Here is a 25141-nt window from a genome sequence, read left to right on the forward strand (position 1 = left end):
GTACGCCGTTTCTGATGGAAAAGGTTATAACTACAATATTCTGTCACAAATAGGAAATCAGTTACGGATGTTTTGCAACTTTTTTCCCCAAAACGTGCCTTTAGGCTACTCTTGGTCCCCCAAAGGTTGGATCATGACTTCTCCCCCCTCCAGATCTGACCAGGGCAGGCATTACTTAAGTGTTCAGGTTTATATTATTCCAAGCAATTTTGGGGAATATTTGAGATACAAAAACCTAGGTTTTTTTGATATAACCTAAAGATGAAAAATGTTTAAATATTATTTCTAAGTTTTTTTTAAAAAAAAATCACATTTATATCAACATCAAAACACGGCAATTCAATGGCATTTCTTTAGTAAACCAATGTTAAATATTAGCTTAAAACCGTCATAGGCGTCGGAACCGGGGGAGCTGAGGGAGCTTAAGCTCCCCCTGGAATATTTCAGACCGGCTCAGCTCCCCCGGAAAATTCTTGCACTACTATTTTTTGCCGAACATTGTTTACCTCGAACCTGATTTCAAAAATGTGATCTGCCTTTTTTGGGAATTTCGGGTAAGCAGACGGAGTGGTCAGTGCACTTCAATTCACCTTCACCTTTTTTTTCACTGTTTAAACACTCTTGATTGCCGAAATATGGGAAAGTGGACTCTATACTCCGCGGGCAGTGAAAATCAGTACCAGTCAGAGGCGTAGCGTAACCAAACATTTTTTTGGGGGGGTTTTACTACCCCTCCCCCCTCCCCCAGTTTTTCAGAAATGGCGTCACCAATTTCATATTAGTGATGCAAAAAAAAAGCAGAAAGGAAACCTTTGCGATCTTAAGAACATGTAATAGAAATAATAAGTGAACAAATAGAATAAAAGTGTCAAAAGAGTTTTTTTCTGCAAAATTTGAAAGCAAATGCAATCTCTGAATATTATTTAGGATCATCCAAGCAAGGTGATGATTTACCTCTGAGGAGCGCTGAAACGAACGTTTCTGAACATTTTTTAACGAAAAGAAAGTATTCAGTGTTTAGTACAAATCTATGACAAGCGTTAATCAAGTAAAAAATGAATACGTAAATAAACATAACTTCATAGGGGCTGCCGGCATTTTTTAATTTCTTCTTTTCTTTTCTTTTTCTTTTTCTTTTTGTAAAAATATCATCAGGAAAATAGTGATTAAGTAGAGCAAAATACTATTTTGTATATACTAAATGTATTTTGGTGCCACCAAAATACATTTTAATTAGAGAAAAAGTTGAAACAGAGTAAGGCGAGATTTAAAAATGTCATGACTAGTCACACCACTGCTAGTGTTCTAGTTCTAAGTGTTTAAATACAAAAGGCGAAATTAAGCAAAAATTTTATAGCGATGTTTTGGAGACATGACATTTAAAACAAAAGAAAGTGTAAAAACTAAGATAAGTCTGAACTACCATATAAGTCCAAGATGTTAAAAGTTTTTTTTTTTTTTTTTTGACGGGGGCCGCAAACTCTTGTATTTCAAACAAATAAAAATATAAGGCTGGAAATTGAAACTTTCATTCTGGAAAAACCAAACCACTCAAATAATTTTGGAAATTAATAGCAGCTGAGAGCGAAGACACATTGGCTTGGTTGAATAAAGCAGCATGCTAATGACGGAAAGGGTGGGAGTTCAAATCTGGGACGAAAAATATCGTTTTAATGGGTTTTTATTGTTTTTCAGCAGAATGTTAATCCAAGTTTATACTAATATGCAAAATTCTAAGCTGTATATCTGTTGTTGTTAAAATCAGGAAACAAAACATTGATTTTAAGTGGGTAAATAGCAGTTTGACTTTGCAGAAGGATAAATTTATTTTGCTGCTTTACTACGCATTGCTTTGGTCTATAGCATCTCGAGGTTGCATTGAAATCAGAAAATTCTTCCTTTGAACTCGAATGCTTCGTGTGAGTCAACTAGTCATCTAAAATTGCAGAAGACGGATCCCGAACCTCTCCTCCCAGTAACATAGCCAACTATCATCTAAAACTGCGTTTTGACAACTAACTTCGAAAATTTTATTAATGAGCTTCCGCTCCCCTCACCCTCTGCCAATATAATTTAAAATAATCTTAAATTTTGTTTAAGGCCTTACCTTTCAAATAATTACTGGGATAAAACATCCGAAAACTCACCTCTAACATCATTAAAAGTCAAATAAAATTGTTTTTGGAGCTCCAATTTGGAAAAATTTCCAGTCTTCATAACAATATCAAAGATGGCACACAGCTGCGTTTCTTAGACTGTTCATTTTCAACAAATTTCTGGAAGGGGGGGGGGGGCCGGATTTCTCCTCTAATTAACATCTCCGAATAATGTCTAAAACTGCGTTTTCAGAACAACAATTTTGAAAAAAATTCCAGGAAGAACCCTAAAATACCAACCTCCTTAACGTAATCAGAGGAAAAATATAAAATTTTTAAAGTTTCAATTTCGAGAAAATGCCGAGGAAAATGCTCCCAGGCCACTTTTCCACCCTAGCATTAGCAAAGATCATCTAGAATACATTTTTAAGACCACACAAATTAGGAAAAAAATCCTATTTTTGATTTTTGGGCTAATTTCTTTAATTCTGGGACAAAAGATTAAGTGTCTAGCAAGCTGGGGGGGATGAGTCAGTTTGGCATTTAAATATGAATAACATGGATGCTCCAGACATAACTAAAAATGATTGCTGAGGTTGTTTGTACTTGTTCAAATAATTTCAACTTTCCAAAAACTTATCTCATTTTAAGTTATCTGAACCTTCAGATTATACTTTACGAAGTTACAGTTATTCTTGTTTTTTTGCTTTTTAAATTACAATTTTATCGTCACTTACAGATATATTTTCATGACAAAATTGTTACTTTTCATCTACTATTGCAGATAAAAACCCCCCAACAATATTATTATATTAATATTTTATAGTTTCTATCAAAGACTTTTACAAAAACTTATCTGAACAATATAATATATAACGAGCACTTCATTTTAACACATTTCCAACGTTCTGTTTCTCCGCCCTCCTGTTTCTTCTATACGCCTTTTTCTAGTTCTTGGAAAACAAGAAATTCTTCTAAATGCTACGTTGTCGAAGCCTCCCCTTTCCTCCAAAATTATTACAAAGCACCTCAAATTTTGTTTTCACCGATTACAAAATTCGATTCCCTGAAAATTACCGGAAGAGTCCCTGAATACCTTGCCCTCCAAAACATGGGAGATTATGTAATGTTCCGTTTTTGGGACTTCAATTTAAAACAAAATGCTGGGCCCTTAATGCTAACAAATATGATCCACAGTCGTGTGCTTTAGCGACTATAATTTCGAAAAAAATTAACGAGAAGGAACCTCTGAACCTTTTCTGATAACATCATTGAAAAACGCTCTCTAGTAGGACTTCAAGTTTAAAAATTTCCAAAGTAGAGCCCTAGTACAGCCTTTTCCTCTGACATCATTGAAGGTTGTCTACAATTACGTTTTCAAGACTTCAAAATCGAAATATTGGGCGGGAGATGTAAATCGATTCGAAAAATCGATCGAATACAATCCTTCGAGTCATATTTTCACTAAAGTCAACAAATATGGTATACAATCGCGTTTTTAAGACATTAATTTCGAAAAAATTTTCAGGGAAGGTATTCAAACCTTTTCTCCCCCTGACATTACCAAAGATCGCCTAAAAACTCGTTTTTAGAACAAGAATTCTGAAAATTTTCCGGGGGAGGATCCCCGAAACTCCTCTATTTCTACGTGCTCATCTTCGAGTGCTGACTGACCTTATTTCAAAACCAGAAGTTTTATCACCTCATTCTCTCTACAAACAATTGATACAAGATAAAAAAAAAAAGAGATGGAAGCTTCGAAGTTAATTTCAAATGTAGAAAAAAAAATTTAAAGTCCCCCCCCCCTCCCCATCAATTATTTTAAGGGGCCACTGCTTCTGCCCCTTACATACCTGACACTTCTCATAATGTGTCCCAGCTCCCCCTACTTCTACAAAGTTCCTACGCCTCTGAAAACCGTACTTAAAACATATCTCGATTGATATAGTTTTCCATTTCTATCTCATGTGAAGGAAGTTTTCAAAAACAACTGGTTACAAGATCAACTTAGTAACACACAAATTAATATAACTTGCAAACAATAACTTTCAATGAAACTGCCTTAACAGATCTAAGGCTACAAACGAAAAAGGAATTAAAGTTCAAAACATTCTTTCCAAAATCAAAAAGCTTTGTTCATTTTTACCTCAGCATAAAAGAGAACAATGCAATGAAATGGTACGGAAAAAATTAAACATTTGTTTTTTAAAACATTACATAATATGAGTTCAAAAAACAAAAACTTACTTTCTCAGAGTAGACATCGACTAATTGCTTCATTCGCGAATGAGGCGCTGAAAAGACGTCAATTTCTTCTGGATATGGTGCCATAGTTCTGAGTCAAATTGTATGACTATGAAATACGAGTGTCAATTTCTAAAGTAACATTACTTTAATATACATTTAGGTAAATAAACTATCATTAAACCTGTACTCTGTCTGCAATCTATAATTGCAGTTACGGTTGGAGCTCATGTTGAAAGCAAAAACAAAACACAATAACTGGAGTAAAAATAATAGTGGAGGGTAGGGAGAGGTCATAATACATGCATGTACGATGCATTAGCACATCCCAAACCGAAAAAGTTTACTAAATGAGATTCCTGGATAAAAAATAATGATTTTCTTATTTACTTAGGCTTTTTTCTTTCAAAAATTCTATTCTTATTCGCAACTCCAGAGCTCGAATACGCTACCTTGCGGTGATTAACAAAACTAAAGAAAAAGGTAAAACATTCCATTCCACGTGTTTTCTTTGGGGTAAATTACAGGCTTCAGACAGTTTATGATTTAATGTAAGTTCAGAAGAATAGAAAAGAAAGCTTCCCACAAACACGATGAAAGGGCGGAAAACATTCTGAATTTCATTTCACTAATACGGAAATTGAGGATTTAATTTTCCTAACTCGTACCTGTCTTCAGCAATGTTCTTTTGTTTTTAATGGGAAGTTTTATGTTATGTTAGATGGTCTGTCTATGGGAAACCCACCAGCCCCATTCTTAATGATATTTACATGCATTATTTTAAGGTTAAGCTGTTCCAAAAACTGCAGTTTCAATTTTAACATTCTGTATGATGATGATTGTTTTGTTCGAATGAACCAGAATCAGTTTGAGAGTGATGAGATTTTATCTATTTTGAACTCCATTGATCTTCATATTCAGTTTTCTTGGGAGAAAGAACGTAATAACTGCATTTCATTTTGTACTTGTTTTGTACATTGATGTACTCGTTTCTCGTACTGAAATTGGTTTTGAAACTACTGTTTATCGCAAACCTTTTGCTGTTTCTTTCCTCCTCATAGACTATCGTTTCATCCTCCAAATCAAAAATATTCTGCTTTTAATTTTTTTTGTGTATCACGCAATTAATATTTGTTCTTCATTGGAACTTCTTAGAGTGGAACTTAATTATCTTAAGGCTGTGGCAATTGATAGAGACTATCCGCCAACTTTGATTGATTCCATTTATAAAAAACATTCAAATAAATCCCAAACTAATGTTCTTAACCAAACCTTCAGCAGAAAGGATTTGGTTGTTTTGCCATTCTTTCCATCTGTAAGCTATCAGGTTGATAAGATTCTAAAACGGTTCCAATTCCAGGTGGTGTTCTCTCCTATTAATAAACTTTCATTCTCTTCTCTTAAAGATCCTATTCACCCTCTTAATTGATGTAGAATTTATAAAATTAATTGTAGTTGTAAACTTTCCTATATTGGACAGACTCCGCGTGCTTTAAAATTTCGCTTGAAAGAGCATCAAAATTACGTGAAAAAACAACAATTAAATAAGTCTAGTATTGCTCGACATTGTTGGGATTGGAATCACTCTTTTGATTTTAACTCTTATCAGATAATCCAAAAATGCCCCAATTCATCAGATCTTGACTTTTGGGGATCTTTCCATATTTTGAGGAACAGCTCTAACTTTTAGTTAATGATCTTAAAGCAGTTCCGCAGCTTTCCGATGTCTGACTCCCATATCTCTAACACTGTCCTTTCTCCATCCATTTTTTTCATTCATTTTTATCTATCTTGCTTTGTTTATTTTTAACTTTTTTGTCTTGGTTGACATTTTCCCCCTTTTCTTCTATTTATCTTTATTTTTTCCTTTTCCAAAAAATTTTTGTTTTTGGTTTATTTCATTTCTTCGTGTTTCTGCTTCCATTCTGCTTTTCCTTTCTTGCGGTTCACGGTTATTAACATTTTCTTTTTGTTAAATCTTTGGCTTAATCTTTGTCCAATTAAATTCTTTCTTTCGGCCTTACTGTACCTCAGAAAGAGCTCCTAGCCTCTGTGTGCATTCCTATTTATTCCTTACTGTTTTATAATTTTCTCATTGGTGTTTGGCTAATTCGCTATTTTTATCTTTTAAGCTGTATGCTTATCTGCTCTTGACTTTTGTCGGATGTCTTTTCATCCACAAGCTCATTACTTTTTGCATTGAAAAAGGCGTTCCCTGTAACGCCGAAACACGTGTCTGCAGTAATCTGCGAATTTGTGCTTTTCTGACGTTGTTTATTTCTTACTCTAAACACAACTAGGTCAAGTTCTTATTTTGATCATTTTTCTCCACTTTCACCATGAAAAAGAAGGCCAATAAGGAAGAATTTTAGAAATAACAATTGAAAACAAACCCTTTAAGGACTAATTACAAGATCATGTAACCCATATATTCTGTTATTTCAAAGCATATGCCACGTCTGGGACGTTACCAAAATCTTTAAGAAAATATGTTTTAGAAGAAAACAAACTGATGAAAGGTTTGAGCTAAGATTAGGTTGAAGATATAGAGTTTATTGTCATTTTAGACAAAATTAATGGACTATTTCATCGTCTTATGAAAGAGTTCAGTTGTTTGAAATAATTCAACCATGCTCCCCTTCCCAAGACTCATGGCTCCACCATTTTCATATTTTCTCCCCCCTGCGGTCCACTTTATTTGTTCTGTAGCTTCCAAGGGCCAATAGGGCCATACGGCTCCTTTTGAGAAACCATGGTTTACATAAAAGGCTGTTCCTTAGCGCCTTAAATATTCATAGGAGAAAAAAAACTGATGAAATGAAATAATTACTTTTGAAACTGGGGGCAGCCATTTCAAAATTGATGTTTTCTGAATTTCTAAAAATAGTCTATCTTGTGCTGAATTTTAAAAGGATGAAATAGGAGAATTTTTTGTTTTAAAATTCTTTTGGAATATTTCACACATTCATTACTTGTAACTACTGCATTTTTTAAAGTAATGGAAAAAAAAATGTGATGGTCATGGGACATTTCAGAGTTGCCTGCCTGATTTTGAATGAAAGGGCACTACTATTTTACCTGTGAAGGAGTGGGAGGTGGAGTGGATCACTTTCCTGTCGACTCCGCAGAATTTGTTTATAGTGCTTACAAGTCGTAAGTTCAATGGAATAACACAGTTTCTCCATTGAACATTGTATTTACTTTTGGCAAAGTTTCTTTTTTCCTTTTTTAGTTTGTAATGTTCGTTACGATTCGCCCCCCCCCCCCCCACCCTCTTAATTTTTTTTTTTTTTTTTTTTGGTTACTGTCTTAGCTACGTTACAACCCGCCACCGAGATTTTGGTTGCAGCTGTGGTCTTCGAACAATTAGAAGTTGGCAACCCCTGTGTTAGATTACTGAGTACAAAAGAGAAAATTTATCAAAATATATGAAAAATTAACATGGTTTTATTCCAATTTTCTGATGTATCATTATTCTGAAATATTCGATTTGCTCCAATTTGAATTTGATAAGATGAGTGCACGTGAATATTCTTGTCCGTTCCATTTGTTGAGTTATGAATATGAATATGATAGTATCTGAAATATACAATACATTATTACTATTTATTTACCGGAAAATAATTTTCGGAATGAAACATCAAGAATCGAGTCCTTTTATAGAGCTATTTAGAGTTTTCTATGAAATCAAACGAGCTTTAACCACGAACTTTGGGGTCAACTTTCATATATATCAATCAGGGCAGACGAGAGGTCATGCCAGCCTAGTCAGAAACTAGCGGCGCAGCCCTTTGGGGCAACATGGCTAAGAATTGGAGCAGCATAAATTTGAAAAGTTTTATGGGAGGAGAGGGGGGGGGGGACTCGGTGACCAAACAGACCAAGGGCCCACCTTGGCTATCTCGGTTACCTGCTATCAACTTTGACATCAGTGCTTCCCATAGCGTCACACAATGATTGAATACTGAGAGTGATTAGTAGAAATATCCTTCTTCTTATAATAATAAATTATTATTATCATAATCATCATCATTTTATTTTTATTTTTTATCATTATTATTTTATTCATTAATTTTTTTGGAACGATGACACTGATACTTCAACCTGCAACTGAAGTGTTTAAAGTGACATCACATTTCGGAGCTGGATCGCTGCAAAAACTGTAGTCCACTTTTCAATGTTTGCTATTATTCCAAATATACCTACTGTAAAATCACTTATTTTCGAGAAAACGAATATATCGGTGATTTCGCGTGCCAAAAATTTCACGAATGTTATATGAATACAACCGAAAGTAGATTATACGCAAAAATTAAAAACTTGCAGAAATAGTGCTTTTACGGTATTCTTCAGTCTAAAAAAGGCTTTTTTTTTCAATAAATTTGCCCTTGAATGCAGAAACTCCTTGACAGAAAGAAGCCTGGATTTCCCACGCGCTTTTATTGCTTACTGCTGCCAACTTAATAATGGGATAGATAATTTTCTCTACTATTATCCACATAACAGAAAGAAAACTAGCGTTTTCATTTACTGACAAGCAGGCAGGCACATTCCTTGAGTTATAATATCAACCAATGTATTTGCAAAAATGAGATTAAATAGGATGATTCAGTGAAAAATTTTATTTAAGTGTTTTTTCTTTTTCCTTATTTACAAATTCTTGTTCAAAACGGATTTCGCGATGCCGCATTAGTCAGGTTTTCGTATAAAGGTGCTTGCCCATAAACGAACTCATTTATGCTTGAGTGGGAAAATGAGAAATTCCTAGATGTACACAAAGAAAGTGATCGCCATCATGACGCAAACCGGTTTTCCACATCCTTGTTTCTACACTTAAAATCATCTTATCGGAGTTACACTATGCATCAGTGACACAATTTCCATTGCCAGCAAAAGTTGCACTGTACTTAATTAAACTACAATAAAATTCTTCCAACATAAAAATTTATTGAGAAACTAAGAATTTAAGCAGTGTATTGCACTGACCAGGTAAATGCCTGTACATACAAACATTTCGTTTTAATTAATTTAAAAAAAAAAATTATCACCTACAAACCTACTTATTTTGAAAGTAAAGTATTTTTTAAAACCATAACTTTAAATTCCAACATTTCTTTATTATGTTTGTGGCAAATTAAAAACACGTTTCTTCACCTACTGTCGGTTCCAAAAAATATTATTCGATTAAGCGAGGAAATTTTCTTTTCCTTTCTAAATTGACAAAATTTGTCTTAAAACGTACTAATAATAAATCGCTAGCTATAAAAGGAAATAATTAATTTTATTGGTAAAAAGTTTTTGAAATAAACAACAAAATAGTTTTATAATAAGTATGTGTATTCTAAGTACGTATGAAAAGTATAAAAAAGAGCAACTTGAGTTATGAAATAGTTCTTTTGGAACCTTTTTTTAGAAAATTATTTTTTTAAAAATAATTGCGTCTATTCGGTTCCGGGAGGTTTTATTCATAAAAATGGGGTTTTCGTTTATCCACTATTCAATTAAGCGGGGCTGACAGTATTTCTAAACTTTTTTTTTTACTGGTAAATCTACTGTCACTGACCTGCTGACGGCAGCATAACTTCTGCCTAGTGAACAAAAGCGCATGCATCCATTTTTTTTTTAAATTTTATCCGAGTGAAACCATATACCCTTCTTAGACATGGACTTTTACTGTTGAACAGTGTTACACCATATTTCAGAATTCCGATTGGAGTGTTTAACCTTGGGAATCGTAACGAGAACAAAGCGAACGGTTTGTTTTCCTGCATTGGTAGTTCTTAGGCAGTGGAACAAGTTGTACAGAGCTCATTGACTCACTGGAAATAACCTTCCAGGAGCTTGAGGGAACGGTATAAACTTGTATTTTCAGAAAAAAAAAAAAAAAAAAAAAATGAAACATGGTTCTCTTGAAATATCGAGGGTGCTGAATTCGATGGTAAGGATCTAATTTTTCACAATTTTTCCATTTTCGAGTCATACACGATTGATATATATAATGGGGAAATCTCAGCAAGTTATAAGACTTTCTGGTAGTCATTGGTCATTCTCTCCAGTTAGCGTTTTAGTTTTCAATTCCTACAGTTACAGAATGTGTACACAGTTTTCTATTTTTTGGAACTGTAAATGGTTTATAAATAAAAATGCTTGTAGTTTGTAATGCAGGTGATAATGTTAAAAAAAATTATCCGTTAAAAATAGCTTTAAAATAATTCCACATTAAAAATAAATATATTTTGTAAAAGTTCTACATTTAAAGTTCAGTTTTAAAAAGCCAATTCAACTATTAGATGTTCAGATGATGTGAATTTGTACAAGATTCTCTCAGAATTCCATGCCAACTGTATTTTAAATTTCAAAACTGCACGAAAAATTGTTAAAATATAAACAAATCAAATATGGGAAATGGTCCCTATGACCTTCTTCCAATATAAAAATTTATTGAGAAACTAAGAATTTGAGCAGTGTATTGCACAGGCGAGGTAAATGTCTGCATATACAAACATTTCGTTTTAAATTTTTTTTTTAAATTATTACTTACAAACATGCTTATTGGAAGTAAAGTATTTTTTAAAACCATAACTTTAAATTCCAACATTTCTTTATTATGTTTGTGGCAAATTAAAAACACGTTTCTTCAACTACTGTCGGTTCCAAAAAATATTATTCGATTAAGCGAGGAAATTTTCTTTTCCTTTTGACAAAATTTGTCTTAAAACGTCAATAATAAACGTAATAAATCGCTAGCTATATAAAGGAAATAATTAATGTTATTGGTAAAAAGTTTTTGAAATAAACAACAAAATAGTTTAATAATAAGCATATGTATTCTACGTACGTATGAAAAGTATTAAAAAAGAACTTGCAACTTGAGTTATGAAATCGTTGTTTTGGCACCTTTTTTTAAGAAAATTATTTTTTGAAAAATAATTAATTGCGTCTATGGGATATATTCAGTTCCGGGATCTTTTATTCGTAAAAATGGGGTATTCGTTTATCCACTATCCAATTAAGAAGGGCTGACAGTATTTCTAAACTTTTTACTTTCTTCTATATCTAATATATAGAAGAAAGTATTGGATTCGTGCAAATTTTCGAATTTCGAATTTTGACGGATTCGAACGTTTTGAGGTGTGCTGAGTCCATTTCGACTATTTTTGGAAAATGTCTGTCTGTCTGTGTGTGTGTATGTGTGTGTGTGTGTGTCACGTCTGTGTGTGACCAGTTTTTTGTGGCCGCTCTACAGCAAAAACTACAGCATGAAATTGACCGAAATTTGGTACACATATGTGCCCCTATGTGAACTTGTGCCCATTAGTTTTTGGCGCGAATTCCTCCAAGGGGGGTGGAGCAATGGGACGTTTTTTGAGTTACGCGTGCTTGCTATTCCTCAGGAAGTAACTGGCGGAATCAAACAAAATTTGGTCCATATGTTGCCCCTAACAGGAGCAGGTGCTGATTCAATTTTGGTGTCAATAGCTCAAACTGGGGTTGAGTTATAGAACGTTTTTTATCGTCAATTGTGACTGCTGTATCTCAAGAAATAACGAACGGAATCAAACAAAAAATTTTTGACAAGTAGCCCTTAGTGGGTACTAGCAAAAATACCCGGCGTTACCTGGGTCAGTAATAATTATGAGAAACAATCGTTACTTGCTCTTGTTTTCTGTTTTAAGAGAAAGAATTTAAAGCAAACCTTTTTGACGTTATTAAAAATCAAGCTTCTTCCTTACTCATTAAACTAAAATAGCAATAAGTATAAAGAACAAAATAGTATTCAATTAGAAACGAAAGCACGACATTTAAGCATATACAAATTTGAAGAATTTCCGAAATATGAAATTAAACTTTACATGTTTAAAAAGATTTATCAGTTAGTACTTTTTTTTTTTTTTAATGTAAAACCTTCTCTGTATGGCTATTGATGTACGAACTAATTTAAACTAGTATGTTGTGGCCATCACGAAACTTTCTTCTATATTTTTCTTTTTTTTTTCCTGATCCCTCCCCATGCTTGACGAGGAAGCAATATTCCCAACAAAAACAAAATGACACATGCAAAAACTTGACGACTATCCCAATGTCTGAATTATTGCAAAAGCAAAGCAAAGAGCGAAAATTGAAAGTTATTTTAAAAGCCTTGCTTGAATGAATTACAAATATTTTATTTGTTAACAAACATAAGATGGCAACAGTTCAAAATTTTAAATCATTGAGATAATATTTCCTATCATTTCCATACAATTAAAATCACGAGAAATACGCAGACGACAATCTATTACGATTTATCTTTCTTATTGTTGCATTAATAAAAATATTTTTATTCGCAAAAAAAAAAAAATCAACACCTCTTGGAGCGATCGGCGTCAAAATAGAACCAAAGCCTGTTTACATATGGATTCACATATATTCCAAATTTCAACCAGAACGTAGTATTACTTCTTGAGATAGGGCACTCAAAATGGAAAAAAAGAACGGGTGATTGCGCTACCCCCCCTTTTAGCTGTTGACACAAAAATAAAATCAGTTCTTATACCCACTAAGGGCTACTTGCCGATAAATTTTTCTTTCATTCCGTTCATTATTTCTTGAGATACAGCAGTCACAATTGACGACAAAAAACGTTCTACAGCTCAACCCCCGTTTGAGTTATTGACACCAAAATTGAATCAGCACCTGTTCCTGTTAATACCAACATATGGACCAAATTTTGTTTGATTCCGCCAGTTACTTCCTGAGGAATAGCAAGCACGCGTAACTCGAAAAACGTCCCATTGCTCCACCCCCCTTGGAGGAATTCGCGCCAAAAACTAATGGGCACAAGTTCACATAGGGGCACATATGTGTACTAAATTTCGTTCGATTTCATGCGGTAGTTTTTGTTGTAGAGCGGCCACAAAAAACTGGTCACACACAGACGTGACACACATACATACATACACACACACACACACACACACACACACACACACACATACATACACACACACAGACAGACAGACATTTTCCAAAAATGGTCGAAATGGACTCAGCACACCTCAAAACGTTCGAATCCGTCAAAATTCGAAATTCGAAAATTTGCACGAATCCAATACTTTCTTCTATATATTAGATATAGAAGAAAGTAAAAATGTAGCCGCCCGTGTTTCCCTTACACTTGCTTTCGTTATTTTGGGAAATTTCAGTTTCTGTGGGCACTTGGTGCGGTTTAAAATCTTATCAAATTTGCGAGAATCGTTTTGGGACACTTTCGATAATACTCCCCCTCCTTACTAATTTTTATTATAGAAATCTTGTTGCTATATGCTGAGACACTTTTGGTCAAAATAAAATGGCGCTAAACGGTTTCATCCGAAATGTTTCCAAAATAAGTAGTAAAATTTGGCGATTGTTTGAAATCGTGCAAAAAGAAAAATTAATGGAAGTTTTTGTGCGGTTTATGGATTTGCCTAATTTAGTTGTTGACTTATTTTACACAGTATTTTTCTTTTTCTTTTCTTTTTTTTTTTAAGTATCTTTGATTGGCGATATTTTGTTTATATGGTGAAAGCTGAGAAACATTATTACGTAGTCTTTGGGCTCAAAAACAGCGACAGTGGAAAAAACTGCCAAATGCATCAGCTACTGAAATCTTTCTGAAAAAATTCTGGCGATATTTCTGCTGGTTATATATATAATAAGCATATATATATATATATATAAGGTATAAGGATATAGTGAGCAAGTGTCCAATCAGCATAAATAATAATAATAAACCGTTAATTACATAAGTTCTGTTTAAAATAAAATGATCAGCCAAATCCATTTATTTTTAGCTAATCTTGTGGAAAAACGTTACTTTAAGATTTGACTTGAGAAAAGCCTCAAAAAGTCAGACGAAACGCAAAAATATTCAACAATACAACAATTCTTGGGAGTTGAGATGACACACTAAATAATGACTTGGGTTGATGAAAGCCTTCGAACAGGGAACAAAAAAAGCTCATAACTCGTTTTTTATACAACTTAGAAAGTTCGAACAGATGCTATCTTCAGCAGAAAAATTGGCGCTTTCGATGGACATATAATGTTAATATGTGCATGTAATTTTTCACCGTCATATTGGGGCATTTATGCGAAAATTTGGACATATTAGAATAAAAAAGGAACTAACAATCGGATTTTTTTCGAACTGCTCTACAAACCTCCCCAGTACCAAAAAGAACAAACGGTGAAAGTTTCAGCCAAATCTGCCGGGTAGTTTCTGAGATCTTAGGGAACAAATTTACCAAACTCCATTTTTATATATAAAGATAAGAGCTGATTTTATTTTGGTGTCAACAGCTAAAAGGGGGGTAGCGCAATCGCCCGTTCTTTTTTTCCATTGTGAGTGCCCTATCTCAAGAAGTAATGCTACGTTCTGGTTGAAATTTGGAATATATGTGAATCCATACGTAAACAGGCTTTGGTTCAATTTTGACTCCAATCGCTCCAAGAGGTGTTGATTTTTTTTTTTTTTTTTTTGCGAATAAAAATAGTTTTATTAATGCAACAATAAGAAAGATAAATCGTAATAGATTGTCGTCTGCGTATTTCTCGTGATTTTAATTGTATGGAAATGATCGGAAATATTATCTCAATGATTTAAAATTTTTAACTGTTGCCATCTTATGTTTGTTAATAAATAAAATATTTGTAATTAATTGAAGTAAGGCTTTTAAAGTAACTTTCAATTTTCGCTCTTTGTTTTGTTTTTACAATAATTCAGACATTGGGATGGTCGTCAAGTTTTTGCATGTGTAATTTTGTTTTTGTTAGGAATATTGCTTCCTCGTCAAGCATGAGGAGGGATCAGAAAAAGGAAAAATATAGAAGAAAGTTTCGTGATGGCCACAACATACTAGTTTTTTTGTTGTAAATCTACTGTCATTGACCTGCTGACGGCAATATAACTTTTTCCGAGTGAACAAAAGCGCACGCACCCATTTTTTTTAAATATTTTTTTACTTTATCCGAGAGAAACCATGTACCCTTCTTAGACATGGACTTTTACTGTTGAACAGTGTTACACCATAATTCAGAATTCCGATTGGAGTGTTTAACCTTTCGAATCGTAACGAGAACAAAGCGAATGGTTTGTTTTCCTGCATTGGTAGTTCGTAGGCAGTGGAACAAGTTGTACAGAGTTCATTGATTCACTGGAAATAACTTTCCAGGAGCTTGAAGAAACGTTATAAACTTGTATTTTCAGAAGAAAAAGAAAGAAAAAAAAAAAATTGAATTTTGACATCTCGAACTCAAATTATGATTTTCGCAATCACGAATGTGTGTTTGTGTGTGCGTGGGGAGGGGGGAGTATATGTATGTGGTGTGTAGGCATGTGTGTTTGTGTTTGTGTGCAGGAATGAGTGTGTGGGTATTTGGGTGTATATGTGTTTGTGTGTGTGGGGGGGGGGGGCGACGGTGGTGCTGCAGAGGGAGGTGGTGGAAAATAAAATCATAGGAACATCAAAATGGCCAAGTGAGAACAATAAGCAATCGTGATTGCTCAAAAAAATGAAACATAGTTCTCTTGAAATATGAGGGTGCTGAATCCGATGGTGGGGATCTAATTTTTCTCAACTTTTCCATTTTCGAGTTATACGCGATTGAAATATATAATGGGGAAATCTTAGCAAGTTATAAGACTTTTTGGTAGCCATTGGTCATTCTCTCCAATTAGCGTTTTAGTTTTCAATTCCTACATTAAACTCAGTGTCCATGTACAAAGTAAAAATTTAGTGCTAATATTTAAAATGTGCATGAAAACGTCCCGGACCCTGAGCAATACAACGAGATCTATGCCATTGAAATATACTATTACACGCCATATTTCAATCTCGGATATCTTTAGGAATGGGAAAGGTGCGAATAGTTAAGACATATCCTTTTCCGTAAAAGTAAAAAAAGTCCGGAAAAGTGGGTTATGTATCGCAAAAATATCACTACGAACGAAAACAAGTCAAAAATGAATAAAATAAATAAATAAATATTGAAAAAAAAAAAAAAAAAATGGAAAGAGTTTTTGAGATGGGGAAAATGTGTCGGTCTTCCTTAGCAACTTATGAGGGAATTCTCCGATTCGAACAAACCTTGTTTTTGTTCGAAAGATCTCGGCAAGGACACCTTATTTCCATATATCTTTTTTTATTCTTTGAATAATTCTCCGTTTAATTTTGAACGGTTCAAAAAATTTAATATTAGCGTTTAAGCTGTTTACGAAAACCATGTTAATAAAACTTTATATTAACGCCTATGCGGAAGTTAAAGGCAATTAAAAGATCCCGCACTTAAAGACGAATTTGATTCGCAACTCCAATAAACTATAGGGAGCGTTGCAGCCACTGTCTAATGGCGGACGTAAAAGGTAAAACAAACAAATGCCGTAACTTATAACTTGCTTTGACGCTTAATGAATGACGGTAATTTTTCATCGTGTTTGTGAGAAGCTTTCTTTTCTATTCTCTGAAATTACATTACATCACAAACTGTCTGAAGCTTGTTATTTACTCCAAAGAAAACACTAGGAATGGAATGTTTTACCCTTTTCTTCAGTATTGTAAATCACCGCAAGGTAGCGTATTCGAGCTCTGGAGTTGCGTATTGGAGCGCGCTTCGTTGAAGAAGAATATGTTGAAAATAAAAATTAAATTTTTTCAACATTAACGCTAATGGGATTTTTTTTTTTTTTTTGGCAGCGAAAACTTAATGAAAATTGAGGGTACTTTCTCATTTACCAAAACATAAGAGCTGCAGACTATTTTATTTTTTAACCCACTTCAAAAAGGAGGCGGTTATCAATTCATACCGTATGTATGTTTTTTTTTTTTTTTTGTTTGTCCACTCACAGCGTCTCACCTAGTAAACCGATTTTGATGATTCTTGTTTTAATGGATAGGGGATGGCTCAACTTTGGTCCCATTACTTTGTTTGACCATATTTGTCCTTTAGAAAAAAAGTTATGGGCAAAAAACAACAAATTTCATGCAATTTCCCTATTAAATGATTAAATATAAAACCCATTGTTATGATAGTTTGGTGCCATACGACAGTAACATTAATAGTAATTGTAATGATAATTTTGAATGAAGGTTTCTCTGAAGCAAGCATCAAATTTCTTCAGGGGGATATTTCGATAATCGGGAATCTGGCGCTGTCGTTTCATTTTTGGCATAAATAATTTGATTTTGGTAATCCTGCTGATTTATAGTAAGCCTATGTGAATTATCAAAATCTTCCCTTCTTCAGTGCTATTGCGCCATAGTGGGGGTAAACCTAACCTGGAAGCGAGGTGATGCAGTGATTAGGATCTGCTTAGCCTTCACAATGCTACCATTTGGTTTGCCTCACTACACAGTACTATTTTTATCGTTATCATCTACGCCAACAACAGATGATCAGGGATAAGTAAGAAAATACAGGATTGCATAACAAGCAACTTGTATGATATGAAATGGAAACTAGTTAAGGAAAACGTAATACTTAAATGGTTATAATTAAATTAACTACACATGAATTCCAGAGAAGAACAAAGATAAGTTTTTAGTGCCAATCGCCTAAAGTTTAATGCGTGTTTATAGTTTTTTTTTTTTTTTTTTAGTATGGAGCATTTTTATGAAAAAAATAATGCGAAGTTTCGTGATGGTAACTTCTTACTAGTTCTGAAATACGTACATTTACACTAAAAAGAATAAAATAAAAAAAATTTGAAAAAAAAAAAAAAAAAGTAGAACCGACTTCAAAATTGCTCTAAAAAGTGAAAAATAATTTTATTCTTTAAACACCATCGATAATGCTTTTAAACATAATTTTTGAAGTTGGCGCAAAAACGATCGATAAAGTCATTCACAGCCGTAACTTAACTATAATTATAAATTTAACCACGCCCAGTTTCTTCACTATCACATACATTATGTATTCATGACAGCATATTTGAATAACGATATAAATCTTTCATTCGTAACTTTGGATGCTTTTCTGAAAAAAATATGAACGAAGCATGGTTACACTAGATTTTACGTTTTGTTTTTGCGCCAACTTCAAAAATTATGTTTAAAAGCATTATCGATGGTGTTTAAAGAATAAAATTATTTTTCACTTTTTAGAGCAATTTTGAAGTCGGTTCTACTTTTTTTTTCAAATTTTTTAAAATAAAAACAGTGCATTTGGTATACTTTTTTTCTTTTCGTGTATTTCTTTCGTATTTATTTCTGACTAGTGGTACCCGTACGGCTTTGCCCGTAATAGAAAAATTGAAAGATCTTTTGGTTCGCCTGTAATTACAAATAATGTATGGTGAATTTTCTCGCCAATTGGCTTGTATTCATGTTACGATTCCACGTTATGATAATTTCGTACTTCGCCAATTGTCTTGTACCCATGTTACGGTTCCACGTTATGATAATTTTGTAATATACTCGTTCGTATTATGATAATTTTGTTCTTCAAATTGGAATAGAATAAGAACCACATCGAATTTTCGAAAAATCGCTTCGAGGTGCACACCCCGTTCTACAAACTAACTTTGTGCCAAATTTCATGAAAATCGGCCGAACGATCTAGGCGCTATGCGCGTCACAGAGATCCAGACATCCAGACATCCAGACTTCCTACGGACATCCAGACAGACTTTCAGTTTTATTATTAGTAAATAAGTTTATTTTTTGTTTTTAAAGTTTTGGCAACGGAAAAAAATCAGAGGTGAAAAATTTTTTAAACCAAAAGAAAAAGCTGTAAGCAATTTCGTTTTTAATAAAAATTATTTGTTTTGAAGCATTTTGATTCTTTTTTTTCAAAAACGACTAAAAAGTTTTTGAATAGACCAAGGCTAATAAATTAGCTTTTTTTGCACTGCGATTGTTACTTCATTTGTATATTTATTAGTTTTTTACGCATTCAGATTCAAAATTGTATGTTAAGAGAAATCTGTTCTTCGATTCGCAGCTCCAACAAACTAGAGGGGTCGCTGCAGCCATTGTCTAATGGCGGATGAAAAAGGTAAAACAAACAATCGCCGTAACTTATAACTTGCTTTGAAGCTTAGTGAATGACTAATTTTTCATCGTGCTTGTGGGAAGCTTTCTTTTCTATTCCTCTGAAATTACATAACACCACAAACTGTCAGAAGCCTGTAATTTACTCCAAATAAAACACGTGGAACGGAATGTTTTACCTTTTCCTCTATTATTGTTGATTACCGCAAGGTAGCGTATTCCAGCTCTGGAGTTGCGAATTTACCTCTTGTAAAAGTTTTCGCTTAAATGTTAGGCAAAATATTCTAAGATTCTATATTACCTTTTTTTTTCTTTTTTTTTTGCATAAGGGATACTTTATTGTTTGAAATCATTTTTAAATGTTAAACAAGAAGTTCTGTCTAGAAATAAACGAACCTACTTTCCCGTACACCCATATCTTACTTTCTACTGCCTGATCTATATTCTCAAAAATAGCTAAAATCGCATATTGTTTCAAACATAATTTTATAATATTTTAAATTGATTTCTAGGAATAAAATATGCCTCACTCATTAAAAAAATTTGCGCCAGCTAAATAAAAAAACGAAATTTCATCTTCCTCTTTTGATATTCAATCATAGTCATAGAAATAAATTATCTAGTACTGAATGTTACTCTTGGCAGTCGTACAGTCACGTATGTGCACAATGTGACAAAAATGTCAACAAATGCCGGAAATGTCACTAAACTGGTAATAATAAGTACTAAACATATTATAGAATTAAAAAAAAAAACCAGTACAAAATGAAAATGTTGTTCGAAGTGAACCAAAAATTTATGAATATCAAATTCAACATCGTGAAAATGGCTGCTTCAGAACAACTTACTGTGCGTTTTGCATTAATTTTATACTTTCGTAATACTTTTTGATCTCCCATCTCTTTCTGCATGGGTCAGAATAACCAAATGACTTTGGAAAATCTTTTCAGAAGAATGAAGAACAAAAAAAATTATACATACGAACAAAAATGTCTGTCATTTACTAAGCTTAGAAGCAATTTATACGTTACGGCGTGCGTTTGTTTTACCTTTTTCATTCGCCATTAGACAGTGGCTGCAGCGTCCTCTATAGTTTGTTGGAGTTGCGAATAAAATGTCAATTCAAAGAAATAATTTTCATTGTTCAAAAAAAAAAAAAAAAGTCTGCGCATATCTTTATGTAGAAACATAAATGACTTCGAGTTTATCCGCCAAAAACTGAATACTTAAATAAAAACTTTAGAGTGAAAATAAAAACAAGTCATATTAACAATAATTATTTCACAGTTAAAACCATGGCTGTGAAGTCGGAGTCAATCTCATTTTAAAACAAAGGAGTCGGAGTCGAATATCCAAGAATAGGAGACAGTCATTTTTCCTTAGTGTATAAATTTTTGCCAAAGCTACGAAGTCAGAGTCGAAGTTGTGGAGTCGGAGTCCGACTAATTGTCGGGCACAGAAGTAGGAGTCAGGTGCTCCTAAATTCTCGGAATAGGAGTCTGGAGTTTGTCGTCAAGAGCTGTTTTGAAAAAATTTGTTTGAAGTAAATCCGCCTTCAAGTACGGAATCTACATTGACTTTCAGTTTCCCCGTGGGCGGTAATGTTAAGGGATTTGAACTGTTCAAAATTAAACAGAAAATTGTTCAAATCAGATAAATATTTTACATTCAAGTTTTTCACCGAAAGCTTTTTCCTACAAAGTTTGTTTGAAGCAAATTCGCCTCTAAATTCGGAATTGCCTTGAATCTCCCCGTAGACGCAAATGCTAAGTTTTTTGAACTGTTCAAAATTGAACAAAAAATAGTTCAAATCAAAAAGTGAAATATAGGAATGAGGTGTCCTCGCCGAGATCTTCCAAAAAAAAAAAAAAATTGTTCGAATCGGACTATTCACTCAAAAGTTATTAGGGAGGGGAGGGGGACAGACATATCGACAGAAATTTTCCCCCATCTCAATACCCGACTTTCCAATTTTAATTTTTCGATATTTATTTAAATATATTTTTTTTTTACTTTTTTTTGTAATATTTTCAAGTTGCATTAGGCCTTCTTTCATGCTTTTTTCTTCTTTCTCTGAGTTTTACTGTAAAAGTAGACTAGAAGTATATTTGACATAATTTGCAACTTCAGCTAGTTGGGAAGATTTTGATCTGATGCTAGAAAATCGATGTTAGTACACGTGAAAGTAGGCTCGTTTATTTCTATAGGGAAATTCTTGTTATTTTTTATGTCTGGAACCATGGGCGTAGCCAGGATTCCAGTTCAGGAGGGGCAAGCACATGCGCAACAAGATAGATGTTTCTAGTTGTCTCCCCCTCTCCCCCGGCGCGGACTTCGAAAATTGCTTAAAATTATTGCCCTCCTTTCCCTTAAAATAAAATTTTATGCTATTACGCAGGACCATGAACCCATTTTTCTGAATGCAGTAGATCTTCAGCACGGCTTCCTTTTGTAATTATATCTGAAGGATTTAATTTGCTCTCACAATGTTTCCAGTCCAGCGGATCAGTATGGCTCTGAATTTCTGTTACTCGATTCGCTACAAAAGGCTTCCAGTTTCGAGCTGATCCTTTAATCCAATGCAGAACAATGGTAGAGTCAGACCAAAGGAAAACTGTTTTGATCCAATTCCAAGTGGTATTTTCTCCTATTAATAAACTTTCTTTCTCTTCTCTTAAAGATTCTATTCACCCTCTTAATTGCTGTGGGATATATAAAATTGTTTGCAATTGCGGACTCGGATACATCGGACACAGGGCCGATCCTAGGGTGTCGGCCGCCCGTGTGCAAAGACCTAATGTGCCGTCCCTCAAGAGCAATTCGCATATTTTGACTAATCTTTAACGTCTATATAAATCTTTCTTTAAATTTCTATGCCAAGTTCGAATTTAAAAAAGGAGGGGGGGGGGACAGAAGAATAATCTTATAAAAAGGAAGAAATTTTTATAGTAAGAAACTCCTTAGGTACAATTTATATCTTTGAAGAAAGTAATAGATACCAAAATTTACTAGTCGTAAAAACGCATTTTATAGTAAGATAAATAAATACCTTTGTGCTGTTGTAAAGAAACGAAAAGTAACAACGTATAAAAAGCACAAATTTGGCAGATTACCATCTGCGAATTTGTGCTTTTTATACGTTGTTACTTTTCGCATTTTATAGTCTTTCTTCGGTGACATCAGAAAAGGGACGGAGGAAGGGGGAAGCGTGGGGGGAGGTGTCAGGGGTTCAGGGGAGGAGGATTGCTCCAAGAAAATTATCGAAATCGGCGTATGAAAAATATTTTTAGTTAATCTTTAGTTGTGTTTGGTTGCAAGGACAAAAGAGTCAATTATATTCAAGGTGCGTGGAGAAATTTTCGAAATTGACGTCAAATATAGCAATTTTAGGAACTTTTTCGAGACTTTAGGTGAAAGTAATGTTGCAGTTCTTTCCTAAAATTCTTTCAAAATTGAAATCAATTTGAAACTATTTTTTTAAGACCGTAGCTTAGGAAGGATCGGCGTTCTTCCCGAAAAATCTCCGCAACTGAAATTTTAAACCCGCAATTTTGGGTTACCTTTGTTGACGTTGCAAGAGGGAGGGAGATTCAATCGTCTTCCATCGAAAGATTCCGAAATATAAGTTTAAAACGCAAATTTATGCCGTCTTTGATGACGGTACGGGATATGGCGGCTACCCTCCGGTAATTTCTCGGCACTATTTTTTCAAAAACCCGTTTTTGGCTAGAGTTGAAAACAATAGGGGAAACGTAAAAATATTCCGAATCAAAATATTTTTCGAAACTGAAATCCATTATAGGCTATTTTTGGGAAGAAAGGATTTTGGAGCTCTTAAGCGGATATTTCTAAAATCGCAATTTTATATTATCTTTGGTGACGTTAACAAAATTGGGAAGCTTCTACGGATCTTTCGGATGTTTTTCAACATTAATATCTGAAAAATATAACTATAGACTTTTGTCCACCTCACCTCGACGATTAATAGATATGCCCTAGCGCCGTAAAAAGTTACATAAGCCTGGCAGTTCTCCTCCGGAATTCTTTAGAAATATAAGTCCCAAAATCGTATTTTAAGCATTGTTTGATAACGATGGGACTAAGAGCGGGCGGGGGTTCAGTGTGCCCTCACGAACTGCGTTTTTGAAACTGAAGTCAATTTCAGGCTAGTTTTGGCAGGAAGCTGTGGCTCCACGGAACCGTCTAAAAATGAAATTTTCTGGTATAATGATTGCGTTAGAGAAAAGGGGGATCCGGGGTCTTTCCCCAAAAGTTCTTGAAACTGATTTTGAAAAACGCAATTTTAGTTTGTTTTTCAATACGTTAAGTGAGAGGGGGTGGAATTAGGGGCTTCTCTAAAGACGCTAATTGAGACTGTCTTTTGTAGTAATGTTCGTGAATGGATTTCGGGATCCTCCACTACAAAGATTTCGAAAAATGCCAAAGCAATTTTATATGACGTTTGATGGTAGGAAGGGCTGTCGTCTGGAAACACGTTTTGGATTTTGGAGCCAATCTTTTTAGGCTACATTTGATTAAGTTATTGTGGAAGAGGTGAATCAGAGACTTAATTGGGTCCTTAAGATCGATGGTTCAACCAGCGAAGTTTTCCGAAAGTAAAGTCCTAGAAACGCAATTTCAAGCCTTCTTTAGTTTCGTCAAGGAGGTCATGGCATCCTTTTGGATCTTCGTTTTGGAGCTACATTTAAATTTGCTTCCCGGGGCAAGGGTCCTGTCCTTCTACCTGATCTGAAACCGGGAAGTTTATTCAAGATTTTAATCAGAAAAACTGTCGTAAAGGGAGAAAAGTACAACTTTTAGTTCGTCATTCATATATGTTACTCAAGGGAGTCGCAATTTTCCACTTTCTCTATACGCATCCACGATTGTTAAACAGAGTTTATTACATAGTTTGTTGTTTGAAAGGCTTTTGCGAGAGTATCTAATCAGTATAGATTTTTTTAAATAAATAAAATATGTCTTCATTGTTTAGGTCTATAAAAGCTTGGGGGGGGGGGGGTATACATTAGTGGCCGCCCTCGGTGCTCCTTTTAGACGCCACCATTTCATGCTTCAGAAGGGGGCCTTTCCCCTCCCCTGTATCCGTGCCTGATTACCGGTTCTGTCACAAACTTTGCAACTAAACGAAGCATGTGTGTTAAGAGTAGATATTAATGGACAATGAACTAACACAATATTCCCTAACATTCTATTTTTCTTAAACTATGCTATGCTGTCGGGAAATCGACATATATTTTGACAATTGAACATTTAAAAATCAGCATATTTATTCTACTTATTATAAGTTATCTTGTGAGAATATCTTGAGGAATTTTGCTTGATTATAAGAACTATATGATGCGGCCTGCGGCCGCCCCTTGCTTTGGCCGCCCTTGTGCGGCGCACACTCTGCACACCTGCTAGGATCGGCCCTGATCGGACAGACCCGCCGTTCTTTGAAATTTCGGTTAAAAGAACATCAAAGCTATGTGAGAAAACAACAGCTGAATAAATCCAGTATTGCTCAACACTGTTGGGAATCGAATCACTCTTTTGATTTTAACTCTTATCAAATTATCCAAAAATGCCCCAATTCGTTGGATCTTGATTTTTGGGAATCTTTTCACATCCTGAGGAACCGTTCTAATTTAGTTAACGATCTTACTGCAATTCCCCATTTTTCTTCTGTGTGGACTCCTTTGTTAAAATTTTTTTAGATTTTCTATTATTTTTATGTAAACGTCGTACATTTCTTACTTTTATTTTTTCATTTTTTGCTTTCTTATTTCG

The 25141-nt window shown here is 34.2% G+C and overlaps 1 protein-coding gene across 1 annotated transcript in view; it reads right to left on the reverse strand.

Annotated features, from left to right (window-relative positions):
- The window catches only part of LOC129222850 (F-box/LRR-repeat protein 5-like), a 34439-nt gene extending 29907 nt beyond the window's left edge, over nt 1-4532 (reverse strand). Inside the window, exon 1 of the mRNA XM_054857403.1 lies at nt 4344-4532. Coding sequence (XP_054713378.1) covers nt 4344-4427 — 84 coding nt within the window. The 5' untranslated portion in view covers nt 4428-4532. The remainder of the gene's footprint in view (nt 1-4343) is intronic.
- Between the last annotated feature and the right edge of the window lie 20609 nt (nt 4533-25141).

Source organism: Uloborus diversus, chromosome 5 (genome assembly GCF_026930045.1).
Source record: "Uloborus diversus isolate 005 chromosome 5, Udiv.v.3.1, whole genome shotgun sequence".
In the NCBI taxonomy this organism is placed as follows: domain Eukaryota; kingdom Metazoa; phylum Arthropoda; class Arachnida; order Araneae; family Uloboridae; genus Uloborus; species Uloborus diversus.